Source organism: Oxyura jamaicensis, chromosome 14 (genome assembly GCF_011077185.1).
Source record: "Oxyura jamaicensis isolate SHBP4307 breed ruddy duck chromosome 14, BPBGC_Ojam_1.0, whole genome shotgun sequence".
NCBI lineage: Eukaryota > Metazoa > Chordata > Aves > Anseriformes > Anatidae > Oxyura > Oxyura jamaicensis.
In genome coordinates this window covers 3,901,225-3,913,182 of record NC_048906.1, presented here as the reverse complement: position 1 = coordinate 3,913,182, position 11,958 = coordinate 3,901,225, and the positions used below count along the sequence as shown (strand labels likewise).

The 11,958-nt window shown below is 60.8% G+C and overlaps 2 protein-coding genes across 8 annotated transcripts in view; one reads left to right on the top strand and one right to left on the bottom strand.

Annotated features, from left to right (window-relative positions):
• The first annotated feature begins 2,497 nt into the window (after positions 1 to 2,497).
• Positions 2,498 to 8,270, top strand: SLC29A4 (solute carrier family 29 member 4). 3 transcript variants are annotated; one of them, XM_035339938.1, is made up of 12 exons: positions 2,498 to 2,676; positions 4,293 to 4,296; positions 4,444 to 4,613; positions 5,069 to 5,200; positions 5,294 to 5,407; positions 5,489 to 5,617; positions 5,732 to 5,806; positions 6,207 to 6,472; positions 6,557 to 6,692; positions 6,906 to 7,093; positions 7,339 to 7,579; positions 7,660 to 8,270. In XM_035339938.1, the coding sequence occupies exons 3-12, from the start codon at positions 4,454 to 4,456 to the stop codon at positions 7,800 to 7,802; spliced, it is 1,584 nt and encodes a 527-aa protein (XP_035195829.1). In that variant the 5' UTR covers positions 2,498 to 2,676; positions 4,293 to 4,296; positions 4,444 to 4,453; the 3' UTR covers positions 7,803 to 8,270. The 3 variants fall into 3 exon arrangements, with proteins under 3 accessions (XP_035195829.1, XP_035195828.1, XP_035195827.1); XM_035339937.1 differs by lacking the exon at positions 4,293 to 4,296; XM_035339936.1 differs by lacking the exon at positions 4,293 to 4,296 and having other exon boundaries at positions 2,498 to 2,701.
• A 1,601-nt stretch (positions 8,271 to 9,871) lies between these two features.
• Positions 9,872 to 11,958, bottom strand: part of TNRC18 (trinucleotide repeat containing 18) — a 51,714-nt gene continuing 49,627 nt past the window's right edge. For all 5 annotated transcript variants that reach the window (XM_035339266.1, XM_035339268.1, XM_035339269.1 and 2 more), the window contains one exon: positions 9,872 to 11,845. In XM_035339266.1, the coding sequence (XP_035195157.1) occupies positions 11,639 to 11,845 (207 nt within the window). In that variant the 3' untranslated portion in view covers positions 9,872 to 11,638. The remainder of the gene's footprint in view (positions 11,846 to 11,958) is intronic.

The following is an 11,958-nucleotide window of genomic DNA, read 5'->3' as shown; positions in this document are numbered from 1 at the left end:
CGTTTCATCCCCGACATCTCCATGAGAAGCCGGGGCTGACGAGGATGCTCCTGGGGCTGGCACAGCGCTTGGTTGGCTTTTGGAGCTGCCCAGCAGAGCAGGAAGGGATGCGAAGGCCGTCCTCAGGAAGGGATGTGAAGGCCCTTGATGTTATTTAAAGAAGGGTTTCCAAGAGGGTTGGGAAGAGCTGTGCAGCATCCCAGTCCCGTGAGATGGAAGAGCAGCGCTGCCGGGAGCACCGAGCTCGGGAATGCAGCGTGGTGGGGTGGGAGAAGGGGGGGCTCTCAGCCCAGAAACCTCAGTGCCAGGTCACCCAGCCCATGGGTGCACAGGGGACAGGGATATAAGGCACGGGGCATCCCTGCTGGGTGAGCACGGCTTGGTTAAGGAGCAGGGTTTTGCTCTGGGTTCCTTTGAAATCGGTGCTGGAGGGAATGGGGACAGCAAGGGCAGCGGTGCCCAAGGGAGGGCAGGCACACAGCAGCATCACCCCAAAGAGAGCGACGTGACGGATCGGTGAGGGGTCAAAGAGGTGGCACTGGGGTTTTGGCAGCGTGGCAAGATCCACCTGAACGGTCTCTCCTCTCTCTCACCTCTGCAGCAGCAATAATTAATAAAACCCAAATCTGCTTCAGGAGCGAGAAAAAACGAGATACAGGGGATTTCTGGAGGCCGTCCTAATCCGACACCTCCGAGCCAAATGAATCAGCGGCGCCTTATTCCGCCCGGCGGGATCAATCCACGGCCTCCATGGCAAGGAGGCTGCCTCCCGCCGCAGACCTAAAACCACCTCCTAGTCCCACAAGCGGTGCTGCTGCAGGAGGGATGGAAGAAGGGAAAATTTCCCCAAAATGCTGCGATTTGGCCGGGGATGCTCTGCGACACGTGCTGTTGGGTGTGGATGTGCAAGGGGCTGGGTGTGGGGCATCCCGTTGCGCCACGGGGACCGAGGGGTCGGGGACAGCTTCGCGGTGCCTGGCAGGCTTCCCTGGTGTTAAAGTGGGTCAGGCGGAAACTCCGGGAGCAGCCGAGCTCACAGACCTCGAGCCAGCTACATCAAAGCTGAATTATTCAGGTCCAGCTGAAAAATTGAAGAGCCCAGGGGGAGCGCACGGTGCGGGGACCCCAAACGTCCCCAAAGGGAGGAGGAGGCTCAGCACCAGCACCAGCTCGGACACCTCGGGGGGATGGGGAATGGGACCAGGGTCCAGTGCTGCCCTTTGGGAGGGGAAGGCCAAGAGAAAGCCCTCGGAAGGAATCCATCCTGGTGTGGCCCTAAAGCCGTAGAGGTGTCCTTATACCTGGTGCCAGCTCCGCTGGGGTCAGGAGCAAACCTCTGGCCCTGAGCCTGGCTCGAGCCCAGTCTCTGGTGAGCGCAGAGTGTTGCAGATAATATTCTGGCAGCCCCACGTGCGTGTCCCTGGGTCCCCTTGGAGTTGTGGGCTTTTATGGGATCCCCCCTGGCTCTGCAGCCGGGGCGCCGAGCCGGGAGGGCTGGCTCCGACGAGAGAATCGCTGCTGAGCTGGGTGAGTAACGCTGCCTGGGAGCTGGGAAAAGGCGAGCGCACATATGTGCCAGCTCGTCCTGCGCTTTTTGTGGAGCTCGCACACCACCTGGGTGCCAAGCAGGGGATTCTCTGGTGTCTCGTAGGGCTGTGCTGCTCCATCCCTGCCCTGCTGGCGGTGCCGTGGGGATGCCCCCGGGATGTCTTTATAACTGTGTCGCGTCTTTGAGGTCCCTTCTATGTGGTGGATGGACGGTGAGGGGGCACCCACACCAAAATCACCATCTTCGCACCAATTTCCAAGGAAGGGAGCAGGGGCAGCCCCCCCCCCCCCCCCCCACAGCCCCCAAAACCAACGGGATTTCTGCATGCTGCTAGCCAGAGTTACAAAGCCGCCATCTGTCTGGCCGTGCATCTGTTGTCCTATCTGTCCGTCTGTCCATCCATCCACCTGCCTATCCCTCCATCCCTCCATCCGTCTGTCCCTCCATCCGTCTGTCCGTCCATCCGTCTGTCCATGTCTCCACCCGGCTGTCCTACCCGTACATACCCACCTGCCCATCCATCCCTCCCCCCTCCCCGTGCATCCTACCTTCACGTCCATCCCTCTGTCCGTCCCTCTGTCCGTCTGCCCCATCCTTCCCCAGGGCAGCCCACGCTGACCCCATAATGCCAAAAGTGTTTGGGGTGCGTATGGGGAAAGGTCCCTGCAATGGGAGCAGACCTTCTGTCCTAAATGAAATAAGCGCAATTACCTGATTATTTTTTCACCCTAATTAATCTCTTTGCAACCAGCGACCCCCCCCAAAGCACACACAGGTAGTCCCTATGGATGCCGCCTATAGGATGTACACAGACAGGGGGACGGACGGGCTCTGTTCGGCGGAATTAAAAAAAAAAAAAACACATTTCGGAGCCCCCCCCCTCGTCCTCCCCCCGCCTTGGGGCCGGGGAGGGGCAGCCGGAGGGGTGGGGAAGGGGAGGGTGCGGGGGGTGGCGACGGAGCCGCCCCCGCTCCTCGCTCGCAGCCGCCGCGCTCGCTGCTCCCGGTGCCCCCACCCCGGGGACCGGGCTCCGGTATGGGGGGACCGGGGGGGGCCGGGGGCTGCCGCCGGGGCTGAAAGGGAGCGGGAGAGGAGCCGGTGCCGCAGAGCTGCCGCGGGGGGGGGAGGTAAGAGACGCTGCCGACCTGTTGGGTGAGGATGGGACCGGCTTTGTCTGGGGATGGGGGGGTTGGAGGGGGGGTGGGAGGGATGGGAAAGGGGTTGGGGGAGGTGAGAGCCCCCCCAGCCTGGTCCTGGCCTCCCCCCGAGCATCCTTCCCCCGAGCACGCATCTCCTCTGGTGGGGTTGGGTTGAATGTCCGTGTTTACAGCACTTTGCTGCTCATGGCTGGGGAGCCTGCTGCCAATGCAAATCATCATCATCTTCATCATCATCATCTTCATCATCATCACCTTCATCTTCATCACCTTCATCTTCATCTCACCCCCACGGGGTTACCCCCGCCGTGTCCCTCGCTGCCCCCCTCCAGCCCTGGCAGTGACGGAGCACCCACCCCGCAGAGGTGCCGGGGCCTGGCTCTGCTCCCGCGTGTAAACCCAAAGGGGAGGGGAAATCGGATTGATTTCGGTGCGAGGATCCTCGGGGCAGGTTGTGGGGTGCAGGGGGGGGCTGGGTGTGCGGCGCATCCCACTCCTGTGCCGTGGAGAAGTTTGGGTCACAGCGGGCCTGGGGTGCTGCTCCCCAGGTGGGGGTCCTTTTGGTGAGAAAACCCCTGCAACAGGCTCTGCCAGCCCCCCGGCCGATGCCTCCCATTGGGGTTTTGTCCCCTGGGGTGATAAATCCGGGGTTTATCGGCGGATGGGGCCACAGCAGCTCCCCCCGGGCTATGACACGGAGCGGGGTCCCCATCCAAAACCCTGCCCGTGGTGCTCCGGGGTGGGTGCTGAGGTCCCCCCCCGGCCGCATCCAGGCCCCCACCAGCTCCGTGGCCTCAGGACCATGTCAGGGCTGTTCTGTGCCACAGCCAAACGCAGCTCAGCATTTAGGATCGTGCTCGCAGTGTCGGCGGGCACTGTTTTTGCCACCCACCCCATCTGAGGCGTCCTGGCAGAGGGGAGAGGCTGGAAAACCTCAGCGCTCCTGCGAGCGCCGCGTCTCGCAGGGAGACCAGACAAATCACTTTAATTGATTTTTCCTCCCTTGCCTGCCTCAGCCTGGTGCCTCGGAGGAGGGTTTTTTTTTCTCCTCGGGGCAGCTGGGTGGCCCCCGGGCAGCGGGCACAGGGCAGGCTGGCATCTAGCGACTGGCACCGGTAATACAGAGCGGGGTTAGGATGGGCCCAGAGGGACAGCAGGGTTTTGGGGGGCTCCGGGGAGCTCTCTGGAGGATGCCTGGTGGTGTGGGAGCTCGTTTGGGGATGTATTTGGTGTGGCCCCTCGTGGCTGTGCTCCTGGGGGTCTGTGCACCCATGTCCGGTGGCTTTCTGAGCGTCTCCCCGCTGTGCTGTGTCCCCTGGGTCCAAAATGCTGCCTGAACAGCCGGGACGCATCCTGTCCTCACCCCGAAAGGGCAGCCGGAGCGGTGTGCCCAGCCACAGGCAGCAGAGATGCCAAAAAAGGGGATAAACCAGAGTTTATGGGCTATATAAAAACATAGCCCGCAGAGAGCAAGGGCTTCCCGAGGCAGCTGGGATCCCCCCCCCGGCAGCCACCCTCAGCGAGTGGTTTCCACCCATTAATTTCTCTAATTGCCTTTGGAGATCACAGCGTTGGTAGCATCGCAGCGAGGTGCTGAGCAGGGCCGGGGCGAGCATCAAAGCTGTCCCTTGCAGACCCCACAGCATCACCCAGTGGGGGGACACGACCCCAGGGGACTGTCACCCACCTGTGTGCCCCGCGGGGGAGGGGGGGGGGGTCACCGCTCTCCGTCCCCAGGTCGGCCGCGATGGGAACGGTGGGAACGGAGCGCTTCAAGGAGCTGAGCCCGGCGGGGACGCCCGAGGGGAACGTGGTGATGAGCTTCAGCTTCGACAGCTACCAGCTGGAGGAGGACGAGCTGCAGCGGGGCAGCCAGGCCAAGGGCGTCCTCACCTTCATGGAGCCGGGTGAGGGGGGACGGATGGGGCTGGCGGGGGCTGCCCCGAGGCTTTTCCCACCCATTTAGAGGAGCTTCCTGGGGTGGGTTAATAGCCACAAATGGCTATTCTGCCATGAAATGGCCTGATGCCTCTTTCGGAGCGCTTTGTACCCATTTTAGCCACCGCAGCATCCTGTGGAGGGGGCTCTGCGGTTAGCGGGGGGGGGGTTCTCATCCTGCCTGGCTGCCCCCCCGCTAGAAAAACCCATCAGCCCTCAAAGCCCCGGTATTTTCCTGCCCTCCAGCCTTTATTTCTGGAAGGAGTTTCTCCAGGCTGAGGGCATTTATTTGTAGCACTGCGGGGCTGGGGCTGGCTTGCCCTGAGCGAGATGCATTGAGCCCCAGTGTCCCCAGTGCCACAAGGGGCGTGAAAGCTCCAGTGCCACTGTCACATCTCCTCTCTTTCCTTCCCTGTTGGGGCAGTTTCTGAAGACCCCGAGCCACAGGACCGATACCACGGGATCTACTTCGCCATGCTACTGGCCGGGGTTGGGTTTCTCCTGCCGTACAACAGCTTCATCACCGACGTGGACTACCTGCACCACAAATACCCAGGTAGGTCTCCAGCAGCCGAATTCCTTCCTGCCCTCCCACCAAACCCGAGCTGAGTCCCCCGCCAGGGCCTCCCCACCGCCTGCCTCTCTCCAGGGACCTCCATCGTCTTCGACATGAGCCTCACCTACATCCTGGTGGCCTTGGTGGCCGTCATCCTCAACAACGCGCTGGTGGAGCTGCTGAGTTTGCACACACGCATCTCCGTGGGTGAGTTGGGGTCCCCGTGTCCCCAGGCACTGCTGGACCCCCAGCAGCCCCACCGTCCACCCCTATCTCCCCCCTCTGCAGGTTACCTCTTCGCCCTGGGCCCCCTGCTCTTTGTCAGCATCTGCGACGTCTGGCTGGAGCTCTTCACCCGCCGGCAAGCCTACGCCATCAACCTGGTGGCCGTCGGGGTGGTGGCTTTTGGCTGCACAGGTATGCCGTGGTCTCCTGGGACCCTCACCAGTCCCCGTCCCCCCCCCCCCAGTGGGGCGTTTCGGCTGCGGCAATAATCCCCCTCCTCCTCCCCTGTGCCCATCTCTCCTGAAGTGCAGCAATCTAGCTTCTACGGCTACACGGGGCTGCTGCCCAAGCGCTACACGCAGGGCGTGATGACGGGCGAGAGTGAGTACCGGCGGCCGCCGCGCGTGCCACCACCGTGTCCCCAGCTGGGGACAGAAACCCGGAATGGTTGAGGTGGGAGGGGACCTCCTGAGGCCATCTCCCTGATTAGAAGTGGCTGCCCAGGACCACGTCCTGGTGGCTTTTGGGTTGCCAGCACCTAGGGGACATCCCCGGGGGCTCCTGGCAAAGGGAGGTGTTCAAATCATGTGCAGTACCAGCTGTGCTGCCATGGGAGCGGGGGCTGTCTGCCACGAGCTGGCTCCATCACCCCAAAAATGCCGCTTGTGGCTCCTCCATGCCTGGAGCACCTGACCCTGTGCAATGTGGGGCTGCTGGGGGGGGGTCTCCAAGCTTTAGGCCTCCGTGGGACCCAGCCCCGACCGCCCTGCTGTGCCACCAGGCACCGCCGGGGTCATCATCTCGCTCAGCCGCATCTTCACCAAGCTGCTGCTGTCGGACGAGAAGGAGAACACGGTCATCTTCTTCTTCATCTCCATCGGCATGGAGCTGACGTGCTTCATCCTCCACCTCCTGGTGAAGCGCACCCGCTTCGTCCGCTACTACACCTCCTGCTCCCGCAAGGGCCACCCCGCATCCCGGGGGGCCGGTGACCACGGGACGGGGTACCGCATCCACCACGATGTCACCGCCGAGGACGTCCGATTTGTAAGCCAGGGCAGGGCTCCCTGCTGCTCCCCAGGGTCCCTCTGTCCCTGGGGCTCAGCGCTGGTGTCCCCTCTCCCTGTGCAGGAGGACCGGCCCCGGGGACAGCCCGGATCCCCCCGGGACAGCCTGGGCCCCGAAGCCGAGCTGGCGGGCAGCGGCACCTACATGCGCTTCGATGTGCCCCGGCCCAAAATCAAGAGGAGCTGGCCCAGCTTCAGAGGTGGGTGGTGGGCTCGGGGACAAGCCATGGAGGGTGGCCGTAACAGGGTGGGTTTTGTGGGGCAGGAGGAGCAATCTGCAGCCTGGGGTTTTAGGGGGGGAGGGTCATCCATTTGTCACTGCGCCCAAAAATACGGGGACATCTCACCGTGCTGCTTCTGGTGAGCCCTGGGGATGTGGTGTCCGGCTGAGCCGCGCTGCCCGCCTCGCCCAGACATGCTGCTCCACCGCTACGTCGTGTCGCGGCTCATCTGGGCCTACATGCTGTCCATCGCCATGACCTACTTCATCACGCTGTGCCTCTTCCCCGGGCTGGAGTCGGAGATCCACAACTGCACGCTGGGCGAGTGGCTCCCCATCCTCATCATGGCCATCTTCAACCTCTCTGACTTCGTTGGCAAGGTAGGAGAGGGCAACGCCGCCGTGGCCGGGGGGGGGGGGGGGGGGCAACTCGGCCCCTCCACCCCTTTTTTGTGTTCTCTTTCAAAGCCACTTGGGGTCTTCTCCGCCCCGTGGGCACCCACCCGGCGTGCGGGTGCTCCCCGGCGTGGCCGAGGGTGGGCTCCTGCGGACGATGGGCTTCCCACCGCCTCGCCTCCTCCTGGCCCCGCTCCCACCTCAAGCATGGTCTCTGCCCCTCGCTGCAGATCCTGGCCGCCCTGCCCTATGACTGGAGGGGGACCCACCTCCTCATCTACTCCTGCCTCCGCGTGGTCTTCATCCCCCTCTTCATCATGTGCGTCTACCCCAACGGGAAGCCCGCCTTCGGCCACCCGGCCTGGCCCTGCGTCTTCTCCCTCCTCATGGGCATCACCAACGGCTACTTCGGCAGCGTGCCCATGATCCTGGCCGCCGGCAAAGTGAGCCCCGAGCAGCGGGAGCTGGCAGGTAGGCTCACGCCGTCCCCGGGGACCCCACGAGGGGGTGGCCGGGGCTGGCACCCTGACACCCCGTGTCCCTTCCCGCAGGGAACACCATGACCGTGTCCTACATGACGGGCTTGACGCTGGGCTCGGCCGTGGCTTATTTTGCCTACAGCCTCACCAGCACGTCCCACAGTAGCTGTTTCTACACCGAAACGTCCAACGGCTCCTTCCTGGGGGGGTACTGAGCCCCGGGGGCGGGTGGTGGGGACAGGATGGGAGCGGGTCCTGTGGGTGTGGGGCTGTGGCAACCCCAAATGGCCCTCGGTGCCCATCCAGGTGTCCCTCGGGTGCTGTGTGGGGCCACCTCTTGGGATGGTGGCCACCAGATTTGAGGGGTGGTCCCACCAGCCCCAGGGGGCTCCTCGCAGGGCTCTGGGGGTATGGGGGGGGGGGGGGGGGGCTTTCTGTTTTGAGTTTTGCCAAGGAAATACTGCACCATCCCAAAAGGAATGGGGACAGTGCTGAAATGGAGGGCTGGTGAGGAAGAGGAGCGAGGGAGGAAGGTGCTGCGGGATGGCGAGGCGAGGCTTTTATTGACAGCGCCGCAGGTTTCCGCTGCAGCACTTGAAACCGTGCCCTACCCCCCCCCCCCCATAATACTCCAATTTCTGTGTAACAGACCCGAATCACTTCTGCTGGATGGAAAAAAAAAAACACACCTTGGTTTGCTTTTGTCTTTTTTGCCCCCCAAATGTGAAGCAGGGTCCTGCCCCCCTCGCATGCTGTGGGGCTGTCCCCAGGGGGGTTTTGCTGCCTTGGAGTGGGGGGGGTGTGGGGGTCTCCAGGCCAAGGCACCGCGGATGCTGCCCAGGGCTGCTGCTGAGCCTCCAATTCTGTTACAAGCGCTGTAAATCAGACACGGGATTAAATGTCTCACTTCGCAACGAGCCCTGCTCGCCGCCCAGCAGCCCGCTCAGCTCCTGCAACGCCTTTCGTGGGAACACGGAGCGAGGGGACGGAGGGGGCAGCAAGGGGACAGAGGGGACGGTGCTGTCCCTGCGGGCCAGGGCAGGGTCCCGCAGAACGAGCAGCCACCCCGTGCCCTGCCGTGCTGACAGCGGCAGGGAGAGGAGAGAGGCGTTCGAAGGGAAATCAGGTGCTGGGATGAGAGGGTGCAGCCTGCGGCGCGTCCGCTGCACGCACACCTGCGGGATGCTCCAGAAACGGGTTCGGTGCGAGGCTGAAACGAGGATGCTCCCGAGGGAGCTCACGGCCCACAGCAGCTGGGCAGGCGTTACCCTGGCTTTGGGGAGTGCAGCAGAGACAGGGAAAAGGAAATCCTCAAAAAAAAAAACGAGGCACAATGAGGTGCAGGGTGCCTGCACCTTGGGGCGCTGCCGGAGTACCCGTGAGCACCCACAGGGGAGCACAGCCCTCGGCCCCCGCGTTGTGCTGGTCCCAGACACACTGCTGGGGTTTGGGGTTTTCTTATGAATACATGCGTTTGGGTTTTTAGGTTTTTATTATTATCTGAAAGGCAGCAGCTTGCATGTCCTGGCTCTTTTCCTGGGTGGGGTCGAAAGGGACAGGGCTCTTTGGGGTCATCGCTGGCCCTATTTGCTGGCTGGCCCCGGGTTCATCATAGCAGATGGCTGCGGGGCCAGCCTCGGGTTTACCAGGGGACACTGCAGGCCCCTTGGCGTGGTCCCCCGCTGTTGTTCCCCATCTCCAACGTCCTCTCTGGCCCCTGGGGAAGCCACATTAACCTGGACCCCACCGAGCCCCCCGCCAGCTTGCACAGTGCTGCCAAAGCGCAGCCAAAAAGAGACCGCTGGCACCAAGGGGGGGGGGGGGAACAAGGCAGGCAGGAAAAGCGAGACAAAGAAAGATGCGTCCTGGGGTTGCTTTTTTTCAATTAATTTTTTTTTTTTTTTTTTTATGAAAAAAGATCACACGGAGTTCTCCAACAAACAGAATGCCAAAAAAATTGTTTTAAACAAAACATAAACAAAACAACGACAAAAAAAAAAAAAAGGACAAAAAACCTGGCTCTCCTTTCCTCTCGATTGTCTGAAATATCCTTGTGTTCCATAGAAGGCAGTGGGTTTTAAGTGCTTTCTATTTAACATTAGCATAAAATCTCTCTCGCGCGCTCTCTCTCGCTCTTTAAAATATGATCACACACTTTGCTTCTAGAATTACAGTACACTTTGAGCGTGGGGGGTGTGCCTGTTCCCAGATCATTTACAATCACAATCCAACAGGAAATAAAAAATAATATTCTAAACGTCAGACTGTGTTCATTTCTGCCGTCTTTTTTTCTTTTTTTTTAGAATTTCATATTTTTTTTTTCACAGTTTTAAAAAGTTTATATTTATATATATATATTTATATTTATATTTATAATTAAAAAGTTGTAATCCATTTAAAGACTTATAATACAGGAGGGCTAAAGAGTCTTTTGGTACATTAAAACTGTACAGGCTAGAACCGTCACTATCCGAGGCGCCGGCGGCCTGGGGCAGGGCTGGCACCAGCTCAGCACCGTGTGTGTGGTTCTGAAGTACGAGGGGTGACTGCAGGGGCGCCCCGGCCCCGGCCCCCAGCAGTAGGGGGGCGGATAGTCTGTGATCTGTCCTCGTCCCAGCATCTCCTCCCCAGAGGAGCCAGGGCGGCTCTGCGTCCTAGCGAGCTGTAGTGCGAGTCGGTCGTTGCAAGGATCAGTGCGTCTCTTGGAGTTTGTTTTCATTTTTGTGTGTGTGTTTTTTTGTTTGTTTAAGTGCAAGGATGGTGCAGCGGTGCGGTCTCCTCCAGCGTCTCCTGGCTGGGCGCTGCCTTCCCGGGTGGGACCCTGGTTTGGTGGCGACGATGCCCCGTGGATTGAGCCGGAGGGTTGGTGCTGCAGAGGGAGGCAGGAGGTGGTGGTGGCGGCTCCCCGCGAGCCGTGGCAAGGCTGGGCAGCTGGATGGAGCGAGCTGAAGGCCCCCCTGCCCCTGCCCAAGGTGACAGCAGGGCTCTGGCGGTGGAAATGCAGCAGGCGGGCACGGCTGGGCTTCACGCTCTGTCCCTGTTACCTTCAAATGAGGGCTTCCAGGCAGCTCCACGTCTCCACTCAGGACAAAGGGGTAAAGCTGGGTGAGGGATCCTGAAATCCGTTCTGCCAAGGGAGACAGCCCCCAGGGGCCCGCAGGCTCCTCTGCTCCAAGCATCGAGCAGCAGCTTCTCCCAGCCTTCTCCTTCCCCACTTCCCTGCACGTTCAAAACCAAGCTCTTTGTTCGCCAAGCATCGCCACCTCACCCTGCACGTGCTCCCCCAAAGCCTTTTTGGGGCAGGAGGGAGCGGGAAGGTGGCTTCAGACCATTTGTTCAAGGCAGCAGGAGGGCAGCATCCCAGCCTGGAGGGCAGCTCACCTTCCACCCAGCTCCCCTGGGCCTGGAGAACCTCTCCTGCCCACCTCCACGCCAGGACCAGCTCTGCCCTTCCGTGCTGCACGCGGCCAGGCAAGGGAACCGCAAAAAGATTGCTGAGAGGATCGAGACGAGGCGCTGAGAGAGACTCATCTCCTGTTTTTCTTCCACCCTGTCCTTCCTAAAAAAGGGTCATGCGAAACAAGCAGGAAAGGGAATATAAGGACGGAGAGGAGCATACGTAGAAGGCCAGCGGTGTCCTTCCACGTACAGGCGGCTTCTGAGTGACCGATGGGGGCAAATGACACAAAAGGGAGCCCTCCTGCTGGGGGGTCCCGCTGGTGAAATGATCATGAGACCCATGTGCTTTCCAGGACCAAAAGGAGGAAGGGAGAAGTTGGTCAAGTGTCACCTTAATTAAAGCCACTTCGGGAGGAGCTCTGGGGTTCACACACCACCACCACCACCCCCGGTACCTTCCGCAAGTCCTGTAACTGCTTCCCCAACCCCTTTCTTCAGCCCTCTCCTTCCTCCTCGTGTCTCTCGCGCTCTCCTGTCTGTAGTGTGACACAGAAGTCATGAGCATTGAAAGAAACAATCATGTCGTCTTAACAGGCACGTCCTCATGTTTGTCCCGTCCCTTCCCAGGGGGTGGCACGCGTCCCCTGGGCGGTCAGCAGATGACAGGGACCCCGTCGGTGTTGAAGATCATGCCCGTGGTGGGCTCGTAGGTCCCTGCAAGGTAGTAGAGGTCCTCACTGTCTTGGTATTTCTTCGTCTTCAGCATCTGCTCGTACTGATCCAGACCAACAACAAGACACTTGTGTGAGATGGTCTGGACATCGTTTTCATCCACGTGGGAGGACTGGTAGAGGGCTCGCTGCGTTACCGGAATGGATGGAGGGAGACAGAAAGAAAAGCAGCAATTAGATCTCACGGCATTTAAAGCGTCATCTTCAATTTGTACAGAAAAACATCCACCAGGACTACCCA